The sequence below is a fragment of the Cebus imitator genome, unplaced genomic scaffold (genome assembly GCF_001604975.1).
Source record: "Cebus imitator isolate Cc_AM_T3 unplaced genomic scaffold, Cebus_imitator-1.0 Scaffold71, whole genome shotgun sequence".
Classification (NCBI taxonomy): Eukaryota; Metazoa; Chordata; class Mammalia; order Primates; family Cebidae; genus Cebus; species Cebus imitator.
Window position 1 is genome coordinate 416606 of NW_016107386.1, and position 14807 is coordinate 431412.

The 14807-nt window shown below is 52.4% G+C and overlaps 1 protein-coding gene across 5 annotated transcripts in view; it reads left to right on the forward strand.

The window, feature by feature from the left end:
- Window positions 1–14148, forward strand: part of SH3PXD2A (SH3 and PX domains 2A) — a 253525-nt gene extending 239377 nt beyond the window's left edge. For all 5 annotated transcript variants that reach the window (XM_017531126.2, XM_017531128.2, XM_017531127.2 and 2 more), the window contains 4 exons: window positions 3576–3913; window positions 5142–5191; window positions 8588–8707; window positions 10676–14148. In XM_017531126.2, the coding sequence (XP_017386615.1) occupies window positions 3576–3913; window positions 5142–5191; window positions 8588–8707; window positions 10676–12652 (2485 nt within the window). In that variant the 3' untranslated portion in view covers window positions 12653–14148. The remainder of the gene's footprint in view (window positions 1–3575; window positions 3914–5141; window positions 5192–8587; window positions 8708–10675) is intronic.
- The last annotated feature ends 659 nt before the right edge of the window (window positions 14149–14807 follow it).

The following is a 14807-nucleotide window of genomic DNA, read 5'->3' on the forward strand; positions in this document are numbered from 1 at the left end:
TTGGCTGCCTAGCCTGCTCTGCACCTACGGCTGCCTGGAGCACTGGCGTCCGCAGGCCTTGCTGAGGTCCCAGCAGGCAGCCTCTGCTGCCCAGGCTCAGCACTCAGAGAGGTGGGCTGCGGGGGCAGGGGCGGGCACAGATGCAGGCCTCCTGCAGCCATGTCCCTGGTGGATAGGGACTGGCCATCCAAACTGCAGGGCTGGCTGCAAGGGCTGGAGCAGAAGTCAGGCCTCAGCTCAGACCATCAGAGGCTTCTTCCTTCTCTTGCCCCTCCCTCTCGCAGGCCTAATCACAGTTCCCAGCCTAGAATCCTATTTAAGGGTGTGGGTAGGAAAGTGGGGTCTTTCCTGATCTTCTGGAAGCCAACAATCCTGTGGATGTCACTCACCATTACCCTGCCAAGACCTGCCCTTCTAGGACCCCTGCTCTCAGGAAATGCTTTTGGCATCCTTGGAATTGGCTCAGCTGTGATGACTGCCCACCTTCTGTCTTCTCTGCCACTTACCCAGCTGACAGAGATAGTTCCATATCCATGGGCTATGGGGACCCCAGACCCACTGTGGGTAGGACATACATTCTAGGTGGTTTCCCACAGAGGGGACAGGATTGTGCAGTGGCGTCACCACGCCCCAGGCAATGCGAGTACTCACGCGACAGTTACTCAGAACATGATACAACATGATGGCTTTAAAGCCTAGTCTATGCTGAGGTCACTGGACACATGGAGATAGCACCGTAGTGTGACCTGATGGAACATGGCTCCATCACACTCGCCACCCCTGCTGCCCCTACCCCGCCTCACCCCGGAGCCCTGGTGCATATCAGTCAGGAGGGCTGAGACGTCCCTTTCTGTCCCGTTGGGTGGGATGGACTGTGTATATGGACGTGTGTTGTGGAAAGCCACTGCCCCTAGACTTTTATGTTCTCTAAGCAATGGAAACTAGAGCCAACCCAATAATCTGCCAGCCACGAGTCTCACATGAGAAAGCCAGGAAAGATTCTGGCAGGCTGGTGGCCTAGCTCACTTGCCTGAAGCTTATCTACAAGGCTGCTTCATTATTTTATTTTTTAGTTTTCTAAAATAACCAACAAAGTCACTCTGAGCTGCTTCTAGTCCATTCCTGTCCCCATGGCCTAGTCTTAACGGCCAGCAGGAGCTTGGATTGAGAAAACCCTGCTGAAAGGATTCCACCTTAAGAAGGCTGCCAGACACCCCCTTAAATATGCCATTTCCCAACATTCCAGGCTTTGCGTTGATCCTCATTTCCTTTCTTCTCCTTCCCCCACCCCTACACACACACACACACACACACTCTCTCTCTCTCTCTCTCTCTCTCTCTCTCTCTCTCTCTCTCTCTCCATCGCGCCCTTTCCAGCTTGCTTCCCTCTGGAGTCATTTCATTCTCCAGAGCTGGAAAGCAGATGTGAGCAGAGCTGGACCCAGACACACAGCCACTCCTGATTCCCTCGCGTTTCTTCTCCTGAAATCTGATTTTACCCATGTAACACTGAAGGAACACATATAGGAGCACTCGGGGCCCTAAGCAGGCCTGACTGTCACCTCATGAGCCCCCTCTCCCTATAGCTCTACAGTGTCCATGTAGAAGAACCATCAGCGAGGGCCAGTGGGCTCATCTTTGTCTCTTCTCCAAGATGCAAGAGCACCAGGCTGTGGGCCAGATGCTGCTAAGAGCTCGCTGTGTGACCCTCTGCTGCCTGCTTTGCTTTTCTCAGCCATGGCTGTTGGCTCACATGAAGATTAGGTATTTTTACTAGTCGTTCCCATCCACCCTTAAAATTCCGTGCTTCTGTTTGCACTCATTTGCACTCAAGACAGGCCCCTGACTCTCACCCACGTGTTAACTCTCCTCTGTCTCCCAAGCCCTGGGAAGGCAAGCTTGGGTCAGCCTGCCTGTACATTTCTGTGACATGAACGTAAGAAGCCACCTCCTACCTGCACGTTTTCTGCAAAGCTCAGACATGTTGATAGGAACCTCAGCTTTCATATTCCTTTTCTCCCACCTAATGAGTGTCCAAGAACAAGGTCAGATCAGGGAGACAGGGAGGATTTCAGACATCTGGCATGGAGGAGCCATTCCAAAGAGCCAGATGTGTTCTAGAGAGCAGATGGGGACATTGCAACCCAGACCTGAGGGTATTGGCCAACAACTACTGGACCAGGAAGTGAAGTCCCCATGGGTTTGGGTGAAAACTCAACACCATGGGGAAAAAAAGGAAAAGTTGTTTTCAGAAGTCATCGAATCACCAGAAATTAAGTCAGCCCTATGATTTGCCTTTTGCCTTTGTTTATGAGCTTTTGGTTTTCTTTCCTTTTGTTTTGTTTTTGTTTTGCTTCGGTTTGCATTTCATCTAGTCATGTGCTTTTGTCTTTTCACTTATGGTTTCTGCTTTTGGAGCCCCACATAGACTTTTTCAACCCCCAGCATTGTGTCAATCTTTTATTTTTTCATTCTGCTATACGGTGTAAAGCCAGTGTCTGTCTTGTTTTTCCTAACTGGGTCATTAGTTTTCCCCAGACCACTTACTACATTTTTGGAGATCAGGTCTTACTCTGTTGCCCAGAGTGGAGTGCAGTGGCACGATCATAGCTCACTGTAGCTTCAAACTCCTGGCATCAGGCAATCCTCCCACATTAGCCTCCCGAGTACCTGGGACTAGAGGTATGCACCACCACACCCAGCTAATTAAAAAAAAATTTTTTTTTTTGGTAGAGACGAGATCTCACTATGTTGCCCAGGCTGGCCTTAAGTGAGCCTCCTGCCCCAGCCTCCCAAAGTGCTGGAATTACAGGTGTGAGCCACCTCGCCCAGTCCCCAATCATTTATTGAATAATGCATCCTTGTTCCACTACATTAAATTGAGCCTGGCTTACGAACGTGGTCTATGACAGTCTATAGCGGATCCACCTACAGTGGCACCTCAACTCTCCCATTCAGTCAGCCTTCTTTGGAGACATCTTAGTTGATCTCAATGTGTCTGTCCTTCGGGATACATTTTTAACAGTGACTCTATCCCTGCATATTGCAGAAGAGAGACAAACTGAGCTCCAGGGAAGGGACTTCTGCAAGGTGCCATAGACTAGAACTCAGACTGCCTGACTCTCACCTGTGGAATCAACTCCCTCTCTAATCCCTCCCCTTCCTACAGGGGATTTAACTCTGCATACCACATCCACACCTTCTCGTTCTTATCTCTCCAGTTCTCCTCAACTGATTGGGAAGTAGCAGGCCATTATGAAGTCCTCCTTTGGGGCAACCCAAAAGTTGATAGATCTGATCCCAAGCTCCCACGTTTGCCTAACTTTGCAGAGAGTGAGAGCCCACCCCAAGAGCGATCAGACAAAGAAAAAGGAGTGCAGTTGGGCGGGGGGGGTGGGGTGGGCAGCGGGAACTGGTGTTCTGGGTCTTTTCCACCTACTCTCGGTGCCATTTCTCTCCAGAGTAGTGGGATTGCCAAGCCTTGCAGAACATGGTAAGGAAGCCTCCGCTGGGCAAGGCCAAATGGATCCTAGGGTCTGGGAGTGGGTGTGAGGTCATCCTGCTCCTCCCCACAGATACCTGGGCAAAGAGGGCTGGGCACCAGCATCCTACTTGAAGAAGGCCAAGGACGACCTGCCAACCCGGAAGAAGAACCTGGCCGGCCCAGTGGAGATCATCGGGAACATCATGGAGATCAGCAACCTGCTGAATAAGAAGGTGTCTGGAGACAAGGAAACCCCACCAGCCGAAGGCGAAGGCCATGAGGCCCCCATCACCAAGAAGGAGATCAGCCTGCCCATCCTCTGCAATGCCTCCAATGGCAGCGCCGTGGGCATCCCTGACAGGACTGTCTCCAGGTTGGCCCAGGGCTCTCCAGCTGTGGCCAGGATTGCCCCTCAGCGGGCCCAGATCAGTAAGAGTCTCTCTAACCTGGGTCCTCACTGTAAAGCTCCTTAGAGAATGAGCATGGGTGCATGAAAGTGGGGGGGGGGGGGAAGGGTGCAGGACCCCCATGGCATTTTCCTCCTGGGCTACAGACTGGCCTTTGACCCACACTCTGTCAAAATGTGTCATGCTCATCACAGGAGTGGGAAGGCAGAGGAGTGTGATGACTCAGGGGCTCCCATCTGCTCCACAGAAGCTAAATCACAAGGATGTAGGTGATAGCGTTCCCTCCTTCTCTACTGGAGAGCCACCAATGGTTACTCTGCAGATACATGTGTTCCAAGAACAAGAAACATATCTTTTCCTTATAGTAAAGGCTTTATAAGTCAAGATAGATGATGTGTAGCTGACTTTTTTTAAAAAAAAACAAAGACACATTTCCCTAGGCTATTGAATGTGGGCGCTGTATGCACGGCTGCTCTGTGGAGTTGACAGTCTGTAGAGAAACATCTTTCTGGGCCTCAGCAGCTCCTTCCCTATGACTTTCCACTGGTTACTAGAAACCTAAAAGATGTGGAAAATAAGGCTTTACCACTCTGCACAGGCAGTTTCAACAGGGCGTTATTCAAGAATCACCTGCATTCCTACAAGAGACTCCGGGCAATCTGGCACTCTCCATCTCTGGCCCAATGTTGCCTTGTGTTGTGTCTTAAAACTTTTGTGTTATAGGAGCCTAGCTTTTGTTTGTGTCCAGACATTCTTAAAATCTGGAGGAAAGCTGTTTCTTTAGTTTTGCTCCACTGGGTTAAGTTAGCTCTCATGCGCGAAATCTTTTAGGCAACCAGCTGGGAAACAGTTGTTGGGCACCTCCTCTTGCCTGGCACTGTGCTAGCTTCTATGGACTTAGTAGTGAGCAAAAAATAGACATGGTCTGTGCTCCTAACTTTGAAAATCTGATAAAGCTATATACCCTTTACCCTGAAAAATGCCCACATATCTGCACATTTTGAAAAGTGCACATAATTGTAGAGGGTTCACAGATTCCCTGGCAGCACAGCCAAGGTAAAGGTCTACAGTTTCCCCTTGAGGAAGCCCAACTATAGTGCCCGTAGTAACTTAGAGCATCAAGTCCTTCATAAAGGCTGAGCAAAAGCATGAACTTGCAAGGATCAGGAGTTAGTTTCACCTAAGGCAGGCAGGTATAGGCACTGTTGCCCATTGTCTGACTGGGATTACTGAAGCCATGTCTCTTCTAGGCTCCCCAAACCTAAGGACAAGACCTCCACCACGCAGAGAATCCAGCCTGGTATGTGTACTAAATCTCTCTCCCTTTCCTTCCTATTCTGTGGATGCACTATAGCTGCCTGATCAACTGACTATCTTGCTGCAGAGCCTCTTGATCCAGGGGTTTTCCAGGGCCTTGCTGGGGCTTCTAGTTTTGTAGAGCTGGGGGCAGGGAGGGAAGCCGCAGATCCCAGCCTTCCTGGGGGCCTGGCTGGACAGTTTATAATCGGAAACACACGGCACTCCAAAGCTAAATAAATCCATCCCTCTCACTGCATTGGCAGACATAAACATTTAGACTGCCCGGCAAAAGTGTCCAGCCGGGGCATTGCCAGGGGCTGGAAATGGGGCTGCTGTCCATGCTAGCCTGGATGCCTTTCAGCTTTCCCTGGTCAGGAATGCCCAGTGGAGGTGGTGGATGTCAGAGTCTGGGAGGGCAGAGGGCAGATCAGTGAGCCTCTTCCAGGGAGGACTGTGAGTGGCCAGGACTGGCTCATGCCTAAGCTTCAAGAGGTTAACACTGCCAGGGTCCCTGGTCCACATGGGTAGGGTTTCCTGGTGTCCAGACCTTCATGCAGGCAGATATGCAATCAAGGGTGCGGGGCTTGGGTGCCTGCAATGCTGGTGGCAGGCCGAGAGCCCTGGAACAAAGAACTGCTAGTCGGCACAGGGGGATGTAGTGGAAAGAGCGGGTCTTCAAGAGCGCCAGGCGTGGATTCCTGTTCCACTTCTGACACTTAGAGGCAGAGAGGCTGTAGGTAAGTCACTTGCCCTCCACAAGTTTCAGTGCCCTTATTTATCAGGTGGGACAGTACTGGCCATCTCCTCGGGCTGTTGTAAGGGTGAAATGAGAGGATGTCTGTGGAGGGCTAGCAAACAGGCTTCCATTTCCTGCGTCCCCTCTGGCCTGCTTGGTACTACTACCTGGTGCACTGGATTAAGGAGGATTCTGAAGTCACATCTGGGCTGAGCAGCAAAAGTTACCGTGGTCAGTGACATCGGCCTTGGCTAGGGGGCACCAGTCTGTGGAAGAGTAGGCCCTCCTTAAAAATACAGTTTTTAAAGATTTCATCCCTGGAAATGAGACCCTCCTTGCCCTGGCCATGGGGCCCACTGGGGTTTCTCTTTTTCCCCTTGGCGTTTTATATGCCCAAACACTGTATTCTCCCTCCCTATCATCTCTTCTAGCCACGGCTAATTATTTTCAGGCAGACTTGATTTTGGCAAGAATGGGGTAATTCCTTCCACACTTACCAAATGCAGGGATTGCTGAGGCAGGGCTGCTGTTTCCAGTTAGGCCCAGCTGAATCCCACCTGGCCAGAGATGTGGCCTGTGCTGTGTCTGCGCTGTCTCTGCGCACATGCACGGCTGCACAGCCAGGCCCTGGGACTGGGAAGGGTGGCAGATTCTCACCCGATCCCTCAAACCAGCTTCCTCCCACCCCTCACTCACTCTGACCCAGCTGAGTTTCAACTGGCAGGGTTAGGACATGCAGAGCCTTGAAGAAAGGAAGGCTGGGAAGAAGAGAAGTTCAGGAGGAGTGCTGAGCTCCCGCTTCTATTTATTGAGATCTCTCTCTGCCCCTGGCCAGGCCCAAAGTGTTACACATTATCTCAGGGATCCTCTTCATGATGCTGGTATTAGTTCCAACTTACAGATGAGAGAACTGAAGTTCAGAGAGGTCAGGGGCTTTGCCCAGGGCCACGCAGCTGGCGAATTGCTGGGATTGGGATCCAGAGCCAAGGTTAAGGTCTCTCCAGGTCTTCCTGCTACACCAAGCTTCTCATCCCCTCGTCCCTCCCACCTTTTTTTTCCAATTGCTTTATTTGAACCTCTTTGCATGAGGGAGAACATAAACAGCAGGGTACAAAGTCCATTTTAGCTGAGTAGAGAAAAGACCATTGAAGCAAAAACGTACAATACGCAAGGACAAGGGATTGTCCGTTTGGTTTCCTAGTGGGTGTTCAGTGCCTTAGACCAGTGTCTGGCACCCTGTAGATGCACAACACACAGTTGTTAAATGAATAGGTGAGGATCGCAAACCATGGGCAAAGGCCAGCTTCTAAATGTCCTTGAATGTCATGCTTAGATGCTGCTGTGCCGGTGTCTGAAAAGCGTTGAGTATCTCCAGTGGGTTCTGCCCTGCCCACAGAATATTGCGAGTTTTATTTAGTGCCTGCCTATCTGGCCTCGTCATGATGACCAGCTAAAGACTTTGCTCAGCCAACTGCACTGCCTCGATACACACCCACCCCAGACTAGAGACCATTGTGCTCCTTCACCCTGCCTGTGCTACTGAAGTCCCAGCTGCAGCCCTTGCCCCTAGACTCCGGGACAGTGGCTTTCCTTCCTCTCCCACAGCACAGTGTGCAAGGGCTTTTTTAGAATGATTTCTCTCCTTTTATTTTTTTTAATTTCAGAGACACTGTCACTCAGGCTGGAGTGCAGTGGTCTGATCGTGGCTCACCGCAGCCTCGAGCTCCTGGGCTCAACCTATCTTCCCGCCTCAGCCTCCCGAGTAGCTGGGACCACAGGTGCATAGCACCATGCCCACCTAATTTGTTTGTTTTGTTTTTAGAGATGGGTCTCACTGTTTGCCCATGCTGGTCTCAAACTCCTGGCGTCAAGCAGTCCTCCCACCTGGGCTTCCCAAAAGCACTAGGATTATAGGAGATTTTTTAATTTTCATTTTGTGACTCAGCTATTGAGGCATCTGAAAATTTGACCTCCAGAGATGTAAGATTAGAAATTACTGTCTTAAAAGCGAGGATTCCGTGCTGGGCAGGGTGGCTTATGATGTAATCCTAGCACTTTGGGAGGCTGGGGCAGGCGGACTGCTTGAGCCCAGGAGTATGAGACCAGCCTAAGCAACATTGCAAAGCACTATCTCTACTTTTGTTTCTCTCTCTCTCTTTTTTTTTTTTTTTAAAGCAAATTCCTCCAGATCCTGAGAGAGGCCATCTCTAAAACAAACAAACAAACAAACAAACAAACAAAACGGTGTGGTGATATGTGCCTATAGTCCCAGCTACTAGGCAGGCTGAGGTGGGAGAATCACTCAAGCCCAGGAGATGGAGGCTGCAGTGAGCTCTGATTACTCCACTGCACTCTAGCCTGGGTCCCAAAGCAAGATCCTGTCTCAGTGATGACGATGATGATTGTAATCGTAATGTGAGCATTTTGATAGCTCAGACAAGCCTCCCGTGAATCCCGAGTATGAGAAAGCCTCATCAGAGCAATCCCCTGTGGGTATACCCTGAGACTCCGGTGATAGATATATACTTAGGCTAGCTGCTGTCCGGCTGGTGTAAACAGCCATCCACACATTCTGGGGACTGAGTGGGGGGGACCAACACTTGGCCATGTTACTCTTCTGATTTGGGAGGGTTTTGCCCACTGTGTCTTCTTCAACCTTAGGGGTTCCAACTGCCAAAGCCACCAGAGCCCCCTTCTGTTGAAGTGGAGTACTACACCATTGCCGAATTCCAGTCGTGCATTTCTGATGGCATCAGCTTTCGGGGTGGACAGAAGGCAGAGGTAAGCCTCGGGCCATGAGGCCGAGGTTTTTAACTCATCATGGCAGAACTGCACTTCCCATTTAGGCCTTGCTAGTAAGACTGCTGAGTGGCAGCCAGGAAAGGTACAGAAACAAGCACCACAAGGATGAGCATCTGCCTGGTGCCAGCCAGCCCCACAGCCTGGACTAGATCCCAGCTCTCATGCTCCACCCTGAGCTCACAGGGCTCGTCTCACAGCGACACTTCCCAGAGCATGTGCGGGAGCTTGTGACAGGGGCCTCAAAACAAAGGGCTTCTGTGGTCAAATGAGCTTCCAGGACAGTGGATTAAACAACATCCAACCCGTTTGTTGTTTTAATTGCAGGGCTTCCTAGAGCCTAGGATACAAGGATGTCACTGGGAGTGTCATCTACAAGGGGACTAGAATAGGCAACACTACCCTACAAGTTTTTCTCCCAGGAGCACCTCAGGGCCAGGATCCTGCAGAGCCCTAGTAGGAAATGTGGTCACGAGGATGTGGACCAGGCAGGTGGAATGATACTGGGGACATGGGCTCTGGCCAAGTCATACCACATGACCCTTGGCCTTTGATGCAGTCACTTCTCCCGCCTCCCCCCCCCAACTTTAAGCATTTCTCTCTGCAAATGGGGTGATAGATCCTGGGACGCCCCCTCCCAGCCTGTCTTCCAGCATTCAGGCCACTGTATTTTGTGGCTGGTGCTGAGCACGGTATTCCCAGCAGCAGAGAAGAGCTGTAACTCGGTCAATTCTCTCAGTGGCTTTGTGTAGTAATTGAGTTAACTTCAACTAGTACAAGTGATGTCCTGTCAGATTCACTGGGCAGTCTCTACCTCTAAAGCGGTGACATTCCCAATATGAATGTTTTAAATCACATGCCTGGAACTTGGAACTAAATTTCCAAGAAAAATCATCCTCTCGGTGCTTAGGTTTCTAGGAGAGTCTAAAAAGCATAATGTGGCAGAACCATCAGGTTCAAGGAGTGCTTGAACTGTAGGTCCAGGGCTGGGGCAGGGTGAAGGACAGAATGAAGGACCCAAAGAAGGAGAAAATCTTTCTCTTTTGGTGGAGTACAGAGGACTGGTCTCTTCTTGCCTTTGCGTTCTCCATCCTTCCCTCCCTCCTTGGCCTCTTTCATGGTGCCAGTGTTTTTACGCTACCCCTCCCCACCCCAGGATCTCTCCCACCAGGAGTGTCCCACAATCCCCAATTACCTGCCTTTTACGTTCCCCAGTCCAAATGGACCCCAGCACAACCAGCAGTCACACTCTTGGCCATTGGTTGATCTCAAAAGTTAAGGACGAAGCCCCTTAAGCCAGTTTATACTAACATGGAAATTACTGAAAGTCCCCTACACTTCCCACAGGAAACCATTCAACCCATAGAAACCTCTTCAGCTAGCGGGATTTCATTGGGATTTCAGTAAAATGGCCACAGGTGGTAGACACTGGGAAGAGCCTCTCCAGAGAGGCCCTGGCCTCGGGCCTCTACCTCCCAGTCGCTTCATCTGCATCTTCCCATTCTCTTCTGACCTTAGAGACCCTTCCAAAGGCCTCCTAGGATGGACCTAGCAACATCGAGGGTACAAGGAGGGAAGGGGCAGCAGAAGGGCAGTGTTTTATTCATACATGTCCTTAGTGAGTCTACTGGCAGCATCATAGGGACTGGGAACAGTGCAGTTTAGCGGAAGGAGTGGCCAGCTCAACCCGGGTGTTAACACAGATGTGGAGGACCAGGGAGGTAACTTGGCAAGGGGAACCCACCAACCATGAGATGCTAGAGACCTAGGTTTGAATTCTGGTGCATTACTTATTCTGTTGGTTCTTGGGCCACTTACTCGGTGGCTCAGTTTATTATCTGTAAAATGGAGATGATGTATCTCCAAGCCAAAGTATGACACTCCTACTTCGGGATGTCATAGGGTCCCAGATCCTCCCAACTTACTGGCTCGTCTGCACTCATCCACCAGGTCATTGATAAGAACTCAGGCGGCTGGTGGTACGTGCAGATCGGTGAGAAGGAGGGCTGGGCCCCCGCATCATACATCGATAAGCGCAAGAAGCCCAACCTGAGCCGCCGCACAAGCACGCTGACCCGGCCCAAGGTGCCCCCGCCAGCACCCCCCAGCAAGCCCAGGGAGGCCGAGGAGGGCCTGCCAGGGGCCAGTGAGAGCCAGGACTCCCCACGGAAGCTCAAGTACGAGGAGCCTGAGTATGACATCCCTGCATTTGGCTTTGACTCAGAGCCCGAGCTGAGTGAGGAGCCCGTGGAGGACAGAGCCTCAGGGGACAGGCGGCCTGCTCAGCCCTGCCGGCCGTCACCGGCCTCCTCTCTGCAGCGGGCCCGCTTCAAAGTGGGCGAGTCTTCAGAAGACGTGGCCCTGGAAGAGGAGACCATCTATGAGAATGAGGGCTTCCAGCCGTATACAGAGGATACCCTGTCAGCCAGAGGCTCCTCTGGGGACAGTGACTCCCCAGGCAGCTCCTCACTGTCCCTGGTCAGGAAAAACTCCCCCAAATCAGCCTCCCCCAAGTCATCGTCACTCCTAAAGCTCAAGGCAGAAAAGAATGCCCAGGCAGAACTGGGGAAGAACCACTCCTCAGCCTCCTTTTCTTCCTCCATCACCATCAATACCACCTGCTGCTCCTCCTCTTCCTCCTCCTCTTCTTCCTTGTCCAAAACCAGTGGCGAGCTGAAGCCCCGCTCTGCTTCAGACGCAGGCATCCGTGGCACTCCTAAGGTCAAGGCAAAGAAGGATGCTGATGCGAAAGCTGGGCTGACCTCCTGTACCCGGGCCAAGCCATCAGTCCGGCCCAAGCCATTCCTGAACCGAGCAGAGTCGCAGAGCCAAGAGAAGATGGACATCAGCACTTTACGGCGCCAGCTGAGACCCACAGGCCAGCTCCGCGGGGGTCTCAAGGGCTCCAAGAGTGAGGATTCGGAGCTGCCCCCGCAGACGGCCTCCGAGGCTCCCAGTGAGGGGTATAGGAGAGGCTCATCCGACCTCATCACCCTCCCAGCTGCCACTCCCCCATGTCCCACCAAGAAGGAATGGGAAGGGCCAGCCACCTCATACGTGACATGCAGTGCCTACCAGAAGGTCCAGGACTCGGAGATCAGCTTCCCCGCGGGCGTGGAGGTGCAGGTGCTGGAGAAGCAGGAGAGTGGGTGGTGGTACGTGAAGTTTGGGGAGCTGGAGGGCTGGGCCCCTTCCCACTATTTGGTGCTGGATGAAAACGAGCAACCCGACCCCTCTGGCAAAGAGCCAGATGCGGGGCCTGCCAAGGACAGGCAGAACAAAGGCAAGTCAGACAGCCTAGAGAAGATTGAGAGGCAGGTCCAGGCACTGAACACCGTCAACCAGAGCAAGAGGGCCACGCCCCCCATCCCTTCGAAACCCCCTGGGGGCTTCGGCAAGACCTCAGGCACCCCAGCAGTGAAGATGAGGAATGGCGTGCGGCAGGTGGCAGTCAGGCCCCAGTCGGTGTTTGTCTCTCCACCACCCAAGGACAACAACCTGTCCTGCGCCCTGCGGAGGAATGAGTCACTCACAGCCACTGATGGCCTCCGAGGTGTCCGACGGAACTCCTCCTTTAGCACTGCTCGCTCCGCTGCCACCCCCGAGACCAAGGGCCGCCTGGCCGAACGGGCTGCCAGCCAGGGTTCAGACTCACCCCTGCTGCCCGCCCAGCGCAACGGCATCCCCGTGTCCCCCGTGCGCCCCAAGCCCATTGAGAAGTCTCAGTTCATCCACAATAACCTCAAAGACGTTTACGTCTCTATCGCCGACTACGAGGGGGATGAGGAGACAGCAGGCTTCCAGGAGGGGGTGTCCATGGAGGTTCTGGAGAGGAACCCTAATGGCTGGTGGTACTGCCAGATCCTGGATGGTGTGAAGCCCTTCAAAGGCTGGGTGCCCTCCAACTACCTTGAGAAAAAGAACTAGCAGAGGGCCTGGGCTCTTCCAGCCTCATTGTGCCTCTCTGGCCGCCCACTGGATGAGCGGTGAGACGAACAAAAGGAAAAGGAAAAAAAGGGAGGCGTGGGGGCTGGACAACATTCAACCCTGCAGAATGGGTGACCTCAAAGATGCCCCGCATCCAAGTTGTCCTACAGGTGGAAGGCAGGAGATGGGGGAGCCCACACTGAGTAAGGAAAGGAATGGACCAGGGAGTCCCACGCCTGGGACCCAGGGCCAAGAAAGCTGAGACCCCCTTGTGCACTGTGGGGACTTCGCCAGTGGATTACATGCCATTTGGGACAGGCCATGTGGGAGACCCCAGTTGTGCCTTTGCTACAGATCTGGAAAAGACATGGTCGCAGGGGGCCTCCAGTGTCCTGTCCCTGCTTGGACCAGTTTTGGTTGCTGGCATCTTGCCACCCCAGGTAGCCCTGGTATTGTCCTTATCTGTGTTTGTGAATTGTGCTGGTTTCCTGGGCATTGCCACAGGTGGGTACATTAGAAGCCACCTCTGGCTTTGGGGCTTGGAGGAGTCTTATGAGCTCAAGCCTGTCCTGGGCAGGCCATTGTCACTGTCAGTTGAAGAAAAAGCAGTTTCCAGGTGCCAGCAAGGACCATCTTTTGTAGCTGTCACTGTCCTGGCCTTGAGAAGAGAGCGCACTCTCCTCGGGCATCCCCTGGAGGACACAGTACCACAGTTTACAGAGACGGTGTGCGAAGCCACCGGTCTCTTCATAATCTGCACAGACTATTTTGAGTATTTCTGGGCGGGCAATTCCTTTGCATGTTTCGGGAGAGGTCTATTGATTTGGGGCTTATATGTCAGGCCTTTGCGTCTTATTTTAGGGGTTGTTTGGGGGCTTGGGTGGTCGGCCTCACATGGGAAGGGGATGGTTAGTGGATGGGGTTTCTGTTGTATCTTGTGGGTGGGTGATTTTGCTTTTATTTCACATTCTTCCCCTCCACAAGCCAAAGTCGTTTCATTTGGTTTCCACTGTGTGGACTGTGCTGGAGCTTGCTGCCTGCCAGAAAAATGGGGGGCTAGGCAAGCCCCAGGTCGCAGACATGGTGAAGCAGAGAAACTGTCCTTCTGGTTCCTGCACAACCTCAGAGGGGCAAAAAACCTCCCCAGGAAGGAGGAGGATGTTCAGGAGCCAGACTTTTGGAGAGAAGGCAGCTCCCAGTCTGCTGGGTGACCGCCATTCTGCATGTGTTCCCAGCCAGGCAGGGCTGGAAGCCTTATGTATGAAGCGTGGAGAAGCAGTCATCGTCCCCACTATGGGCAGAGAGGACCCGGCTGGCCCTTTGGGGGTCAGACTGGAGCCAACACAGCCAGTTGCCTCCTCTGGCCTGTTGGCAATGCCACAGGTGCCCAAGAAGACGGAGGATCCCTGTGCCAGGAGCCAACCTGGTCTTCCAAGGGGCAGTGCCCCAGTGAAGACAGAAGCGAGAGAATAAAGTTCCCTGTAGGTCCTCGGTCACCTTTGGGTTGTGTTTTTCAATTGTTGACATTTCAGAGGGGACCCTCCAGAAGCCCAGCCGGCTTCCCCCAAGGACTGCCCTTTCACTGGGAGTGGATTTCCACACGTGCCTTTGATTTCAGACAGATCGGGCTTCACAGCCGCCGATTCAGCTGCCAGGGTCCCTGGACTGGGGCGGGGGTGGTTTCTATAGAGGAGGAAAAGCCCTCCCTCACCTTGCTCCCCACCCAGGCAGGGCAGATGGGACCCAGTGTCTCAGTGCCTTCGAGACCCACTCCCACCCCTACCACACCCCATCCCAGAGGCCTTGCCTGGGCAACCCCAAGCCCCTGTCCCTCGCCATACACTGATGCCTGGCAGCTAGAGCAAACGGCTCGTGTTCTTTGTCGAAGGCCTGTGGTGAGATTGTTTTGTTTCCTTGTTTTGTATGTTTAAAATTGAAATTAGTTATTTTCTTCTGCTGGACAGTATTAAATAGAGCAGGATATTGAGTTAATCTGCTAGACTGCAGTACTAATGGTAGTGGTTTAGTGTCTTCATATTATTATTTGTACTTATTTGAACAATAATGATAAAGAAGTGGTTCATTATTTTTTAATTAATGCACTTTAAATAAGGTGGAATGGAAAAAACTCAGAGCAAAGTGCATTACTTAAAGA